Source organism: Trichoplax adhaerens, genomic scaffold (assembly GCF_000150275.1).
Source record: "Trichoplax adhaerens TRIADscaffold_6 genomic scaffold, whole genome shotgun sequence".
NCBI classification, from domain to species: domain Eukaryota; kingdom Metazoa; phylum Placozoa; class Uniplacotomia; order Trichoplacea; family Trichoplacidae; genus Trichoplax; species Trichoplax adhaerens.
This window is the reverse complement of record NW_002060948.1, coordinates 4278749-4296668: the sequence shown is the minus strand read 5'-3', so window position 1 is coordinate 4296668 and position 17920 is coordinate 4278749. Positions and strand designations below refer to the sequence as shown.

General features: G+C 32.2%; 3 protein-coding genes across 3 annotated transcripts; all 3 read left to right on the top strand.

Annotated features, from left to right (window-relative positions):
- Positions 1 to 1463: 1463 nt before the first annotated feature.
- On the top strand, positions 1464 to 2234 carry TRIADDRAFT_14672 (uncharacterized protein; the record flags this gene model as incomplete). Its single annotated transcript, XM_002113764.1, has 1 exon — positions 1464 to 2234. A coding segment is annotated over one exon (771 nt), but the record flags the coding sequence as incomplete, so codon positions are not given.
- A 474-nt stretch (positions 2235 to 2708) lies between these two features.
- On the top strand, positions 2709 to 4493 carry TRIADDRAFT_27138 (uncharacterized protein; the record flags this gene model as incomplete). Its single annotated transcript, XM_002113763.1, has 3 exons — positions 2709 to 3444; positions 3532 to 3699; positions 3820 to 4493. Coding segments are annotated over 3 exons (1578 nt in total), but the record flags the coding sequence as incomplete, so codon positions are not given.
- Positions 4494 to 8405: 3912 nt separating this feature from the next.
- On the top strand, positions 8406 to 16373 carry TRIADDRAFT_57591 (uncharacterized protein; the record flags this gene model as incomplete). Its single annotated transcript, XM_002113762.1, has 9 exons — positions 8406 to 8424; positions 10068 to 10190; positions 11324 to 11440; positions 12403 to 12522; positions 13171 to 13291; positions 14209 to 14354; positions 15131 to 15247; positions 16095 to 16214; positions 16306 to 16373. The coding sequence occupies 9 exons, from the start codon at positions 8406 to 8408 to the stop codon at positions 16371 to 16373; spliced, it is 951 nt and encodes a 316-aa protein (XP_002113798.1).
- Positions 16374 to 17920: the final 1547 nt, after the last annotated feature.

Genomic DNA, 17920 nt, shown 5'->3' with positions numbered 1-17920 from the left:
TAGATGTAAATGAATGCAGTATAGGATCGAACCAATGCAGTCCAGATGCAACGTGTTATAATTCACTTGGCTCCTATACTTGCATATGCAACCCAGGTTTTGTTGGCAATGGCTCAATCTGCAAAGGTAATATGGGTAATATGCACATGTAAGATACATTACTCATTTTAAACAATAATTCAGAACGTAGCAGCCAAGGCTTTCATAACTGTATCTAGTAAATTACTGATAGCCGGTAATTTTTTCTATGAGCACAATTAAGACCTGCTATTGTAGTAATTGCTATTAATATTCCTATGCAATTTTCTTTAAAGAACTGAGATTATATCCATATGGGCCACAGGCAAGTGATCAGTCGTTTGGAAGAGTAGATGATGCGTCGTTCGTTATCAACTTGAGATCTCCAATATTTTACATGAACAAATTTTACCGCAAATTATATGTAAGTTTTCTCAACAATTAATTAACTTAAAATAGTAATAAAATTTAGATATCAAGGCTACAATTACACTAATCACCACCAATTTTAGATTTCAATGAATGGATTCATTTCCTTCAATCAAGCGTATTATGGAAGTTCTGCTAACCCGTTGTATACATCTAAACATGTTCCTATTATAGCTCCATTTTTTGCAGATGCTGACAGTACGTATGCTTCATATTCTAAAATTTATGTTAGCCAGCATTCAGTTCTAAATCCCTCCTTATCAACTGAGCAGACTTTAAGTTCTGCTACAAATGATGTAAATCAATACCAAAACTTTATCAATAATAATCCTAACCTAAACCAATATGGTCTATTCAAACAAATTATAACAAACTTTGAGGCCTCCCTGGTAATAGTTATTACATGGGATAAAATCGTTCCATATCCGTCCTTTCGCTCAGCAAAATATGGCGTAACAAGTACTTTTCAACTGATACTGGTATCGAATGGCAATAATTTGTTTGTAAACTTTCTTTACGATGATAAAGGAATGAACTGGTGGAAAAGGTATAAATTTATTAGACCTCGCGCTGGTTATAGTAACGGAGTATCAGCTTATACATATGAATTACCCGATTCACATACAAAAAACCTTCTCTATATTGATAGCACATTTGGTAATTATGGTAAAAAAGGAAGGTGGATGTATAGAATTGATAGTCCTTCTATCTATCGTGTTAATCATGTATATCGGTGTCAACTATGGAATGCAAACGAAATTTCTCCATCTATGTATCTTCGTGCACTAAGAAGAAGACCCTGTCCTTGCACGTTTTTTCAAGCAATTTGGGATCGGCGATTTCGATTTAATATTTTTACTTTCTGTGCAAGATCAAGATTTTCACGTAGAGCTAAAAATGGTAGACGTGTCTATCAAAGATGCTGCTACTCATCACTTGGATCATCTTTTGGTTCGCTTATTACAACGTATCCTTCTGGTAGTTCATTTATCTTTAAAAATTACTACTATCAGTTCTATGATTACCGAGCATTAAGAGATTGCTGTATTAAATCTAGCTTATGCAATTTATATATAAGTAAAAGACCCATTAATGCATGCAGAGGATATAGACCCCCTAGAAGAGCTTGGACCTGGGGCGATCCACATATTAAAACCTTAGATGGCAAACAATATACCTTCAATGGATTAGGTGAATATGTCTTACTGCAAACAGGAAATCGTTCATTTATATTACAAGGGCGTACTATGCGTACAATAACGAACGGTTCATTATCGGCAGCGGCTACCGTATTTTCAGGCGTAGCTACAACAGAAAATAACGCAGATATTATTCAGTTTTCACTTAATTCAGCATTTAATGGTATCGATGTATTGGTTAATAGCACCGTTGCATTCTCTATGGATTCTTTACTTTTAAATGAATCCCGTGAGTATACTAATGTTGATATAGTTAAAATATCTAATCAGTCACTCGCTGCAGTATTTTCATCAGGAATTTCTGTTGAAGTAACAATGCTAACAGAGATGTTAACTATTACCATGAACGGTCCAGAGGAAATTAAAGGTGATACTGCTGGATTACTAGGAACGTGGAATGATAACATTGACGATGACTTCAAAAAGCCAGATGGAACATACCTCGATATTAATTCCACAGAATCACAAATCTATTATGATTTCGGTCAGTTGTGGGCCATTAATATCAGTGATTCACTTTTCACTTATCCTAGCGATCAATCCTATTATAATTATACGGATCCAGAATTTACTCCAATATTTGGTGACAATATCGTTGCATTGTTTGGCAATAATACTTTTTTCTACAATCAATCTGTAGATCAGTGCGGAAACGACTATACTTGTCTTTATGATGCAGCACTAACTCAAAATCTCAATGCTGCTATCATAAGCAAAAATAATTCCATAAGCAATGAAGAAACAAATATTCAGTTAGAAAACTTTCCACCTCAAATATCAGGACTGGAAATATACAATGTCACATATGGAGAAACATTTATAACAAAGTTGAATGTGTCAGACCCAAATCCGGGTGATATGGTAACGATTCAATTGATCGACTCACCTCGAAATGCTATATTTGATAAAGAATCATTAATTCTTACCTGGAATGTTTCGACTATCCAAAATATTACTTTAAAATTTGTTGCAACAGATTCTAAAGGAGCAACAAGTGAACTAATGCCGCAAGTCATCATGTGTTACTGTTTAAATAATGGAATCTGTGATTATAATGCTGAAATGGTTCGCATTGAAAATATAGATCTAGTTGAATGCATTTGTGATCCGGCATGGACTGGAGATTATTGTACATCAGATTTTGATGCATGTGCTGATCAACCCTGTTTCGAAAATATAACATGTACAGATAATCTGGCGCCGCAAGCTGGCTACACTTGTAGTCATTGTCCTATAGGTTATATTGTCGATGGACGAAAATGTTACGACTTAAATGAATGTGAAAATGGAACCCATCAGTGTAATCAAACATGTATCAACGAAGATGGAAGTTATAGTTGCCAATGTCTACCTGGATATCAGCTGGATAACGATAAGAAAGGCTGTACTGACATTGATGAATGCACATTCGGAAATGCCAATTGCAGTTATCTTGCGATATGTATTAATCAACCCGGTTTATATGAATGCATTTGTAAACTAGGTTACCAAGGTAACGGATATACTTGCTTCGATATCGACGAATGTAATATAACTAATGGAAATTGCGATCATTTATGTAATAATACAGAAGGCAACTACACCTGCTCATGCAATAGTGGCTACGAGTTGAGTAATGATCAGCATACATGCGTTGATATCGACGAATGCAATCGCTATAACCCCTGCGATCAACAATGTATTAACACTATAGGATCATACTCTTGTCAATGTTATCAAGGCTTCCAATTAAACAGCGACGGTTTTACTTGTAATAATACAAATCCATGCTCACCAGGTCATAATTGCTCACAAATTTGTATTTATGTTAATTCATCTATAGTTTGTTCTTGTAATAAAGGTTACCACCTTTTGAATAGCAGCCTGACTGAGTGTGTCGATATAGATGAATGCGATGCAAGTCCATCACCTTGTTATCATCAATGCACTAACACCATGGGCAATTATACTTGTAATTGTCTAGCAGGTTATAAATTTAGAGTAGATGGTTGGACCTGTGAAGATATTAATGAATGCGCCACTGGAGTCGATACATGTTCGATTAACGCAATATGTACAAACATTATCGGGTCGTATAATTGTAACTGCAAACCTGGCTATACTGGAAATGGATATATATGTAATGATATAGACGAATGTTTATCACTACAGCATAATCCCTGCAGTTCCAAAGCTAACTGTAGTAATACCAATGGATCTTACAGATGTCAATGCAATGAAGGTTTTATAGGTAATGGATTGGTATGTACGGACGTCAACGAATGCACACTTAACAGCAATGTTTGTTCAGCTAATAGTCGTTGCTTTAATAATATTGGATCGTATACGTGCTCTTGTTATCCTGGATATACTGGAAATGGTAAAACGTGTTCTGACATCAATGAATGTTCGCTTGGATTACACAACTGCTCCATTCATAGCAAATGTGTCAATAATAATGGATCTTATACTTGTTTCTGTAACTCTGGCTATACAGGAACCGGATTCATATGTGAAGATATTAATGAATGTTTTACGAATAATTATAATCAATGCCACACTAATGCTAATTGTATTAATAATGTAGGATCCTATCTATGCAAATGCAAGTTAGGATATACCGGTAATGGAAAATCGTGCGTTGACGAAAACGAATGTTCGTCATCGCATCATAACTGTTCTAGTTTTGCACAGTGCATTAACACTATGGGATCGTATCAATGTCAGTGCAGATCTGGATATAACGGCGATGGTTATACTTGTCATGATACCAACGAATGCAATTCTACTACTACTACAAATAAATGTGTTGATAACTCTACCTGCCTCAACGTTAATGGTTCTTACATATGTAAGTGTGATCCTGGATTTTCAGGTCAAGCTATGTCTCTATGTCAAGACATCGATGAATGCTCACTCAATCAGAATAACTGTCATACTCAAGCTAACTGTATAAATACTGTTGGATCTTATCTATGTCAATGCAAATTAGGCTACTACGGTAATGGAATTGATTGTACTCCAGAAATTATTTGTAATAACAGCAAGAATTGCGGTAAAAAGGCAAACTGTATGACATATCACAACAACATATATTGCAGTTGTAAGATCGGATATTATTCCAATAGTCTATTATCAGAAGTGCAATTGCAATCAGATTCACATTGTCAACATGGTAAATTATTTATCGGAATTGTTGAGATTACTAGTAATTTCAATTCGTCACTGAATGATCAAACAAGTGCTGAATATCAAATACTTCAAAGAAGAGCTACTACCGCGCTAACAATTGCTTTTAATTCATCCTCAGTAACAAGCCCCAATTTTGAACAAGTTAAAGTAAAAGGCTTTCGATCAGGCAGCATTATTATAGATTACCATGTACTATTCCAACTGACAGCAAACTTTAGTCTACATGAACTACGCAATATTATTACTAGTAGCAATGTCACCATCAATGGACAATATTTACAGAAGGCCGTTATTAAAGATTATGACGAATGTGCAAATAATATCGATAACAGTTGCAACAATGTTAGCCAAATATGTGTCAACTTGCTAGGTACTTATTTATGTCGATGTAAAGCGGGCTATTCAGGAAGCAACTGCATCGACATTGATGAATGCTTAAATAAGTCTTCATGTGGTAAAAATACAATATGCGTAAATACGGAAGGATCTTATAGCTGTCTCTGCGAAACAGGTTATCAAGGTAATCCCTATTCCAACACAGGATGCTATTCTGATAATGATTGCGGTAACAATTTCTGTTACAATGGTGGGAAGTGCCACATCGTAGACGGCCAGCAAAGATGCAACTGTACAGCAGGATTTCGAGGCACTAGATGTGGGGAGACAACACAAAACCTCATTTTAATTATTGGAGTTTCTGTCGGTACTGTCGGTGCCACTATTTTGATTCTAATATTTCTAATCCTGTACTTTAAACACAAACGATCCTACAAATCGCATCAGGCAGATGTACAACTCAAAGTGCTTCCAACTAAAGAGAATGTTTATATCGCAGGAGCTACAAATAATAACAGCCAAAGTATCAGCTTACCTGAAGAAAATATTTCAGATAACATTTATGAAAGCTACGAAAATAATGAAAATCAATCTAACAATGGCTAAGAATCGAAATATCAATTTTGATAGACCTTAGCGACATATTTTACTACTGCATATTCCTGTTCTTCAATTTTACATGCACCGTATATCTCGCTACCGTAAATGCGGTTAATCGCAGATAGCTAATTCAAACGCATAATAGTTGCGTTCCAGTAAGTTCGTAAATAAAATATCAATTCAATTTTATGAATGATTTTAGTTCCGTATGGTATCTTCGCGGCATAGTATGTAGTAGCAGTGTAAAAGTGACCCTAATTGTCTTAAGAGTAATTTATAAGCTTAAAAATAAAACGTTTGTCATTAGTTTTATGCTGTATTCAAGGTAATCTTTATATCAATAATTTTACTAATAGTGCATCTCTGTGACATTAAAACTGACTGCTGAAGTGGAATCTAGATGTTACGGTGTTGCCTTGTCATTAGGATAGTTTACTAAGTACAGTAGTAGCTAGTATGGAGAATATCCATATTTGTAGTACTAGGTAAGATAAGTAATGCCTTAACGTGGATGTTGTTTGTAATAGTTCATTACATACTTGATATTGATTGTTATTGTGTGACAGATAGTACTAAGATGATTCAAGTTCTAGTTGATGATAGTTGAATTAGACAACCTACGAGCTTAGATTAAGATTAAGTATAAGTAAGAGATTCAAAATATTTACTGATAGGAAAGCTATGTAAGGAACATCTCAGTTCGAGATGTTTCTCCTAGTAAGATATAACAATAATACTGTTGTTGTTTAGAAATTAGACGGTTCCTATATAAATGGGAAAGAGTTCAGTGTTGGTAAAAAGTTGTAGATGTATCTTTGCTAATTTAGTTTCATCTTTACAGTCTTTTGCTGAGTGTGTTTAACGTTAAGTAAAAGGGCGTTTAAGTCAGTAGCTACTCATAGACTTTTACTGTACGTTACCTTGTCGCAGAAGTGAAATTGTGACACTAGATAATATTTATAAGTAAGTTTTTGCAATAAAAAATTGATAAATATAATTATTCATGCATATCTAGTTATACCTGACATCAATGTGAACAGGTATCAACAAATGCAATAATTTGCTTTGCAAAAACGGTAGTGCATTCAAAGATACGGTCAATATGTTACGGTATATTTCTATATGCCAAGCTGGCAGGCTATACAAGTTTCCATTATATTATAAAGAGTGTTGATAAATGCTTTCCAGTTCCATGTCGATGATTTAAAAATAATTGACTATTACAAATGTAACAATATTGTCGTAATTCAGATGAAAGGGTGAAAGAAACACCAATGAATGTTTATGCGGTCTATATAATCAGGAGTCAAAATATGACTTGGTCAATAGCAACAACAGCAACTATTTGGCCAGTAATACAGGCATCTATTGCAATGCCACAAACAACAAACACCAGCCTCATGTCGAAATAGTGCAGTGATATATGGAATGCTGCAAATAGATCATAAATTATAAAATATCTTTCTTCCTTTAATTTTGAGTGATATCGAAAAGTCGATTATTACCATTTACAGTATATATAAATGGAAATTTACGAAATCTGGCATTAATGACTTTATAACATGACGAAATCTAACACAGTATAAGGTTGTCATCTATTCATTCTATAAATTATACGTCACCGAAAAAATAAAATACTAAGATTTTATTAAATCTAACAACTCTGTTAATCTCATCGTTTAGAATTGTGCAGTAGGCTAGATCTAAAATAAGTCAAGTACAATCTATAATTCTAATTTTGCTTCATTCCATTGATAAGGTTGTAATTCTGACATTACGATATTTGACTAATGGTTGCAATGTATGCCTATATCATTTACGGGTAGCCAGCCCGAAATTATCAGCTCTAAATATATCATAAAGTATTAAACCTTATTTGTGTAGAAAACTTAAATATATAAAATCAAATTTAGTCTTTTCAAGGAGTATCTAAAAGCATTACTTCGCCATTTAAGAGATTATTCAATTTAAATTCCAAATGAACTATAAAAATGAAGGGTTTTGGCGTTGTACATGGTCTCCGTCTCTTACCAATATCCATAGTGCGAACATTATAACAGTTTTTATTTAAGCTAGCATTCTCCAATTTTATAAATAATCATTAGCAATTATTCTATATATAATTAGTAGATAAAGAAAGACAAAGGCATATACAATTAATTAATAAAGAAAATAAAGAATTAGGTATTTTCAATTAATTTAGCAAGCGGTATCGTGATTAAAAGCTGCTGCTAATATTATGCAGTAGGAATTCTTAGACAAATCTATGGTAGAATACAGTATGCAGTAAGCATGTAAATATGAAGTAATATTATTTACTGGGTTGTATGCATTGTGATAATTAGGTAAAGCTTTTGATACCCTAATATAGCATTCGGAAAGTAATTTTAAGGTAGCAACTTTAGTGTAAAATCCATGAAGCTATTAAATCCATTTCATTGTTTTGTAACTAGTATATCTGAATTCATTAAATCTGCTGATGTTAGTGTAAATCATTGACATTTCGATACGTATTGTGTAACATTAGTGTCACTTTCTCACGTGAAAAAGTATAATTTGAGTACCAACTTTTAGCCTTTAAGCCAATTACAAATAGATCGGATAAATGAGACAAATAGGATTTCAATTGCTGTTACGGACTTTGATTATATTATGGACATTCCAACTGAAGGTACAAAAGTATATTACTCAAACCTATGAATCCTGTATTCTGGTTTTATATCCCTAAAACTCTGATATTTTAGTGAAGTGGTATCTCTATTAGTCCTATTATTACAGTTTTCTTGTGCATGAAGTGGCTAATTATAATACGGGCGGGTAATCTATTCCAGAAGTGGCAGTAAAGAAAAAAATATAGATAAATCAATATTTCAAGACACTTCTTCTATCTTTAACAATCAGGAAATTATGATGCTCCGGAAGATTGAGTGTCCGTCATAATTTTAGAAATTACAAGAGAATAAATTAATCAAAATAGTAATCTTAATTGCAGGGAGTATGAAAGTAAACTGCAATACACTTCTAGCAATTGAGATTTTGATAGGTTTCCTATTAAAAGAGTAGAAATCTTAAACTTTGAAGGTAATATGCATGAGTTAGGAAAAAACGATGAAATAGACCTTGAATCCTAGCAAATAATTTTCGATATTTGTTTACTGTATCTTATATCAAATATGGATCGTAACTATAGAGATTTATTTTTTACCTATTCTAGCCTTATCAAGCTAGAGAAAAGCTTGATTTTCATTGTTAATTGGATCGGTTACAAACAATTTTAATACAGTTATTTTCGACATGACGCACAAAATATTTATTTCAACGATCGATAATAGCCATTGTCAAATCCTCTACTCTATTGCAAAATAGTTCATTAGTTTCCACACCGTACAGTAGTTTGATAACCGATTAAAGATATTCAATGTCTATTAATTTAAGAAATAGCTCATATACTTGTTAATTTGAGGAAATAGCTCGAAATGATCAAGTTCCAAGTATTAATTATTGGATACCAGCGCTATAAAATTTCATCTACAAAACCTTCATTACACGTGTGATATTTAATAACATTGCAATAATTTATGAAGAAAATAATGAAACTAAGATTGAAAACTTCAATACTGAACTTTAATGTATCCAAGCCGATGTCTATGGCGACATCAGTTACGATTTCAAAGAATACTACAACCGTAACGAAAGAAATTGGGATAATGGGAAATGTGATCCCTCAACATTATGCAACTACTATTTTATCATGTGTTCAGACGTAGGAAACATTAATCAACCATGTAATTATGGCTACTTAATGACGACTGTTTGGGACGTATTTGAAACGCTAATATTCACAAGAAATCAAAATCAAACTAGCACCGACATTACTAATCCTTATAAAGTGTCTTTAAATCCGCCTTATGCCGAAAGAAATATGAGTCAAGTGAAATGCGAATTATTTTATGAGATAATTTTTTTAAGTTCATCCTTTCTTTTTTCATATCACATCAGGAACAGCATCGACAATTACTATTAATGAAACAAGACCGATCGCAGATAATAAGTCTCAATTTACTATAGTAGTTTCGGTAGAATGTGCCAGTAATTGGACTGGGCTAAATTATAGCATAGATTTGAAATAAAATACATTTATATCTTGAAAACTCTTGTTTGACTTTCATTGTAAACATAGCTTGTTAGACTAAAAGATGGAGTTCGCCAACTTCATCTAGTGGCCAATAATGATTAGAGAACTGCGTATATTATTAGCAATTAGTTTGTATCTAAAATATAATTTCTTAATTTTAGTACATTTTAACTCGATAGCCAACACAGGCACCCCTTGTCAAAGCAATCCGTACAAAAATAGATCTACTTGTAATAGTGCCGGCCCTGATAATTATAACTGCACCTGTCAGAATGGTTTTAATGGGACCCAATGCCAACAAGGTTTATAACTACTAAAGAAATTTTATGTCAAATAAAGCCATTTGAACATTTATTAAAGATACAATTTCTTCCGTTGTTTTCAGTACTATACCCGACATAACTATTATTTGTTACGTAATTTTGATTCAAGTTTCTTCCGGTTTCTGAATAGATATTGACGAATGTGCCTCTAATCTCTGTCAACATATAAATGCTACTTGCCATAACAATATTGACTCGTATTCTTGCAGTTGCCCTTCTGAATAGATTGGTACCAATTGTGAAGTGGGTAAGCCAAAAACCTAATTTCTAAATCTAAATTTAATTTTTACAATCAAAACCAGTACACCATGATTAAGTCAGTGAAATAATATCGAATAGATGGAAATTTATGTCGTTCGAGTACCTCGTGTCTAAATGGAGGAAACTGCTCATTTACTGGTATCAATACGTATGGCTGCAGTTACCAAAGCGGTTTTACAGGATCGACTTGCAATCAAAGTAATAGAGTTATTAATATTAAATTTCGGATTAAGTTCGATCTTCGAAGATAAATTTAATTGGTTATGCAATTCCACATAGCAAACATTAACTGCAACAAAAGTAATCATGTTATACGAATAAGCTGCAATAAATTTCAAATCCAATCAATTCCTCCATAAAAGTATATTATACATATATAGGAGTGTATAACGTAATATTGTGCTTAAATGTTATGCTAGTACATTTACTAAGATAAGGTCATTAGACTTAACGATAAGTGTACAAACTAGAAGTAATGAAATAAAAATTTACTTACAAACATTAGTCCTATTAAAAACACACTAATTATATTCTGTAAATTCGTATTCTTTCATAAATAGATATTGATGAATGTGCATCGAATTCATGCGTACATATTTACTCCTGTTACATCGATAGAGTTAATAGTTTTACCTGCAAATACCCTTCAGAGTGGACTGGTATATTATGTGCAGTTATTAAGGTTCAATATTCATTTATTATTGGCATTTTAATAGCCCAATTAAATTAGCAATCATTTAAGACTCTTGAATTCATGTATTAAGAAAATTAGTCTTAAATTAACTACAGCACTAATTTAAGGTTGTTTCCGAAACTTATTCTGAATTATATTATTATGATTTGTTTAATAGATTGGAACTGCTACCGCTATTTTTCTTATCAAGATGGCAGTACATGCTCATACATTAGTGTGAGCGTTTATTCATGTGCCTGTACTGCGGGATTTTCTGGTCAAAATTGTTCGCAAGGTTATTCATCAATGTGTATTAAATCATCGCTACTTAAAAACTAGATATAGACCTGGACTGTGTTATAATATTTAACTTGTATATGCAGTCTACTGCCGTGATGTAATTTGACGAATAGATGCCTAGATATCAATATCCCTGATAGCTAATTATTATACAAGTAACAGCTTTCAAAAAAGATTAGCCTCGGGAAGAAACTATTCATTAACGTGTGAAAATTTGCGAGCTTTAAGGGCTAATTCTTTTACTATGTATTCAAAAATGTTATCGCTAATCATAAATAAGTGCTATCAGAGGCCTAAATATGCTTGTAAATTATTTTTATTACCATACATTGTAATAAACTAGACTATCTTAGCAAATATTTATAGATATCGAGGATAATCATACGATAGAAAGAATGAACTTTTAATAGTATATTACTATCAGCAATAAGCCTTGCACCTTTACAGAATGGGAGGAAGTATACTTTTTTGAGCTATTATAATATCAGCTGAACATGACTGTATCTACAAACGTTCATTATATCAAGCTTTTTACTGATATGGCTTCATGATGTAACACAACTGAGCGATAAACACGAAACGTAGAGTCATTTGAAATTTCACATTCTTCTGCTTTTAATATTATTTACTTATTCCGTTTGTAGGTATTAATTAATGTGAATCAAATCCATGCCAACATCCCAATGCTGCTTGCATCGATCAATTAAATGACTACAATTGTAGTTGTCCCAGTGAATAGAGCGGGACTCATTACGAAATAAGTAATATATCAAGATTATTACTTTATGTTTCGATAATTAAAATTGAACTAATAAAGTACTTATAAACGGTCCATTTACCGTTCTTGTGCTAAGCAAAGTAATAGTAATAAATCAGTCTCGGCCACATCTGTATTAGATGAAATCAATATTTTTATGATCATTTTCACTTTAATTTATTCTTATTTATCAATATTAGACACAAATTTTTGCCGTATTAAATCTCCATATCAAAACAGGGGTAACTGTACATCGACAGATCCTTTTACTTATGAATTTAAATGTACTAAAGATTACGCGGGAACTAATTGTACACAAGGTATTGCAAAGAGACCACTGAAATACTATATCTAATAACATTAACGTAAACCTTCGGAGATTATTATATTTATTAAAGTCAAAGATATAAACAGAAAAAGAGTCATCATTTCAATACTTATTAGATTATAATTAAATTAATACTGTAAACCACAGTTAATAGAAGCCTTGCTCACTGTAAGTGTTGGCCTTTGTGAAAGATGAAATATATTACGATATATGCGGTCATATACTAGTGTATATCACGTATATACTTTTACCAATTTATTATAATAATTATACCAGATGCAAACCTTTTTCGGACCCAATTCCCTTGTCAAAATGGCCTCAACTATACATCAACAAGTCCTTTTAATTACACTTGCAACTGCATTAATTGTTTCACTGGGACTGATTGTACACAAGGTATAGAAATAGTAACTGAAATACTGTAGCGATTCAATTTTCTTTACAAATGTGAAGCGTAAGATCTAAGTGTAATTACTATTGCATTTAAATATGTATAATATCGGATCTTTATTAGTTTATTAGTATACGTCTGATAAAGATTTTTCATCTTAACTGTGTAACTACTCTCGACAAAATGGCAGCATCGGGCTAAATGAAATTATACATCTTAGCTATTTTAATGTTATCACAACATTGCCAGATATAAATGTTTGCCGTACCGGTTCTCCCTGCCAATATAGTGCTAATTGCACATCGACGGGCCATTTTACGTATAATTTTAGCTGTAGTGCTGGCTATACAGGAAATAATTGCACCAGAAGGTATTGTAAACAGAATACTGAATTGTTACATCTTTAAATATTGGTGCAGTTAGTGCTTGAGATTTCTCTGCATTTTATTTGAGGAAAAAATGTAATGTAAGCGCAATTGATCTAATAATAAGAAAACTTTTTTAACTAGTTCTAATTAACATAACTCTTTGGTAGAAAAAAGCTTTGCAATCTTATAAAAAATACAATTACAGTTAAAAAGGATTATTTCAATATCAATTCACTTTAGATCAGAGGAAGCAGCCTTCTTCAAAGTAGGTTTATCTATAGTTATGTAGCTAAATATGAATATCAAATTTTTAATAGACGTCAATGAGTGTAACTGAAATCCGGGTCACAATTTGAGCGCAACATGTGTAAATCAAGTGAATGGATACCGCTGCGATTGTTCATCAGAATGGACAAGAACATATTGTGAAATCGGTAAGCAATAGCTTTTCCTTGCACCACAAGAACAGTATTCAACCTAGACCTTATTAGGTTTATAATTATATGCAGCATAGAATACCTTAAACCTCATATATGATAGTCTCCTTAAAATTTAAAGCTGCAACAGAGAAGAGAGAATATAATGTTATTAATGTGATATCATACTTTATGAGCACCTTTACTCCATAAATACAAATTTTGTGCCTAGCTTTACTTTTAGTACAGTATACGATAGAAAATTTTAGAAAAGTCGAGTTATACAGTAATTGTAAATTATTTGTGAATGAATTCACTTATAAAAAGTATCCAGTCCCACTGTTAATTTAAGGAAGCATCTCGTTTCACAAGTTATAAGTTAATGAATTAAATCACAGAAGTTAATGTATCAGCTACGTATCAATCTAAGCCACTTGTCATTGCAGGTAGCAAAAAGACGTACTCATAATTCCTATAATTGCTATTTAAAATTTTCATAACAGAAATTTACGTATATCTCACAACTCAGATTTAAATCTTTGTCGCACCATTGTGCCTTGCCAAAACGGATTAACATGTCATTTGACTGGGCCATATTCCAATAACTGTACTTGTCTACCCGGCTACACAGGAATAAACTGCACAAAAGGTAAAACTAAAATATAAAGTCTGCAATTCGATCTTCGAATGAAAATTCGTTCTACGCAACGCAACCCAAAGGCATATCAGGCATTTACCAACAAATAATGCCTTCTGATTTCAAACCTTAGAAATCGATGACTGTTTGCCCAAGCTTTGAGCTATTAATGGAACCTGCCTTGATCTCCATCTCAGCTACAAATGCTTATGTTTAACAGGCTATAACGGAACGAATTGCCAAACCAGCAAATTAAACTAAATTAAATTAAATCATCAGCCTTAATTACTTAAAGTTATCTTAAATTTTAATATACTGCAGTATCTGTTCAGTACTGGTAATTAAAAATTTTTACAAATATTCTGTAATAATCAATACCATAGAACGGGAATTGAAAGAAAATAAATTTATTTTCCGGTAACATTGTGAAAGAGATTAATGCATTTTAAAAACATTTAATGCGCAAATATTAATGAGCTACTCCAGTCCATGTCAGAATAAAAAAGCCACCTGCATTGATCAGGTAAATGGATATCAATCTAACTACCCCTCTGACTGGACAGGAACTCATTGCGATATTGGTATGAAAAATTGGTCTTAATTTCTTCCCCAGCTTTTTAAAACACTATTTAATGGTTTTACATCATTTAATAATATAGCTAACATACTATGCTTATAGTGACGACGAAAACAAATTATATCAACTATTCTAAGCATTCTAATCGTTAATAGCCTTTGCTTATTTGACCTCGTAATTAAATTAAATTCATTCGAATTCAAATTATAAGACTTGAATCTTTGCCGAACTCATGCACCTTGGCAAAACGGAGCATGCCTGTGGACTGGACCAATGTCATATAATTGCAATTGCTCAAGTGGATATACAGGAAAAAATTGTACCAAAGGTATGCATTATCTGAAAATTAAAGTATATTAGCGTATAATAGCACGAATATACTCACACCACGGCATCTTAGTATACTGCAATGACAATAAACACATATTATTACGTAGAAATGAACAAAATGACTTAGTAAATTCAAAAATTATTTTGAAGATATTTAACTCATAACCCTGTTAGGTCATAATTTTATAATTTACAATTATGCTATAATACACTCGTAACTTGCAATTGGGCTGATAATTTATTCAATTTAGAAATCAACGAATGTCTTCCCTAGCCGTGCGTGAATAATGAAAGCTGTTACGAATTACTCAACAGTTACATAACTGCTCCTGTTGAGCAGGTTATACTGGAACAAGTTGCCTAATAGGTTAGACAACGGATGATAACATATAAATTACAACTGATAGATAGGAAATTCTGTTGGTTAAATTATGCTATAGTATAGTAGATAAAATAGCTGTATGTCTTTATTTCCGAAAAATATTTATCTGTTTGCAATTTAAGAGTTCAACAGTAACAAATCACATATGTAATTTCTCTTCGATATAAATAAATGTCAATCCAATCCCTTTCAACATGTAAATGATACCTGTACCGACGAAATAAATGGATATCGCTGTAGCTGCCCTCCGGACAGGTCTGGAACACTTTACGAAATCGGTTAATACATAATCTCAACACTTTAATTATCACTTTTAAAAGTACTTCAGATAGGATAGTATTTTTCATTTTTGCCTAATTTAATCTTTTTTTGAGCAAATCTTATATTATAACATAAAAGTAACATTTTACATTACCTTTATATAATAAACAAAAATTATATCATAATCCATTTATTCGATAAGACATTAATCCATGCCGAAAGCCCTTCCCTTGTAAAATAGAAGCATCACGCTCATGGACTGGCCCATTATCATACTACTGCAACTGCTTTGCTGGATATATACGAAAAAATTGTACCGAAGGTATGCCTCATCTATGTGCTAGAATTATTAGCAGATCAATGTCAATCGAAAAAATACTACAAATAACTTTAAGAATGCCATCAACTTATAGAACTCGTACTTCATTTAGTAACTTATCAAAAGGACTTAAAAGTTTCAGATTCTTATCAAGCTGTGTAAATTATTTCAGCTAAAAATATAGTTATACTTTTAAAAGAAATTGATGAATTTCTTTCCCATTCTTGCACAAATAATGGTAGCTACCACTATTTACACAACAGTTGCAGCTGTCCTTGTCTAGAAGGATATACTGGAAAATACTTAGCTAGGAAAACATAACTAATAAATTTATGTAATGGGCAATACTAATAAATTCTTAAAATAAACTAATATTTCCATAGATTAATAATAATCAATAACAGAACATCACTTATGGGTTATTTAAGAATTATAATTAGTGGCGAGTCAATGATAGTATAGATTTTAGTAAACAGAAGTGAACTTGAAATGCATAAAATTTCATACAGATATGAATGAATATTATTCGAATCCGCGTCGCCATATGAAAGCTAGTTGTATTGATTAAATATATGGATATCGTTGTAAACGCCCTCCTAACTGGTCTGGAATACACAGCGAAATTGGCATGTATAAGTAAATCATAATACTTGAAATATGGTTTTTACTACTGCTTTGGATTGAGCATCATTCTATAGCTTTTTTATTTAAAAAATCTTTTACTAGTATAAGTCATTTATATAGCATATCTATATTATTTCATTATGCCTATCTTATTTATAAAAATTAACCTAATAATTGATTAAATCGATTAGACTTAAATCCATGCTGAAAATATTCTTCGTGCCAAAATGGAGCATTGTACCTATGGACTAGTCCGTTTTCATATAACTGCAGCAGCTTATCTGTCTACATAGGATAAAAATTGTACTGAAGGTAAATATTAATTAATACGTATTTAAGCGTAGTTCTTGCTCTGGTCATGATATAATCTTTCATCATCCCACAAACAATTAAGTATTATACCATTTTGCTTTCTATATATCAAAATTCGCATGAATGCCAGTCAAATCCATGTCAACATATAAATGCTAACTGTTCAAATGAAAAAAATGGATATCGCTGCAACTGCCCTAGTGATTGGTCTGGAACGCACTGCGAAATTGGTATACAATTATGCCATAAAATGATAGTTACGCTTCTTAGCTTTACTACAATCAATCATTTACAAGCCTTTGAATAATATAACCTTTATTGCATATGTGCTAATCTAAAGGGCTGGTAACTCAACTTTTCTCGAATCAACAAACCCTTATAATAAGTACTCGTACGCGAGAATATCCTATATTAATATACGCACATATCAACCTGTTATGAGCAGCTATAATGAAATATCTTCTCAAAAATATTGTAGCAAGAACTAAACTCTCTAGTAAACTTTGCCTTTATTACGAATATTCGATTCAACTTACCACTACCAAGAACTAGTTAGCTACTATCAGATTATCAAGTAAATTATAACAGTAATTTCATCGTTTTTTACAATCAGTCACAGAATGATTTTTCCTCAACGCGATCATATTTTGCCAATTAAGTATTGCATTCTAGCAATCGTAATCTTAGACTAATTTACTGGTATACTACAGCAGCATTATGCAGTAAAATACGACTGACATAAAATGTTATTTGCTATTATTTCAAGTGAATGT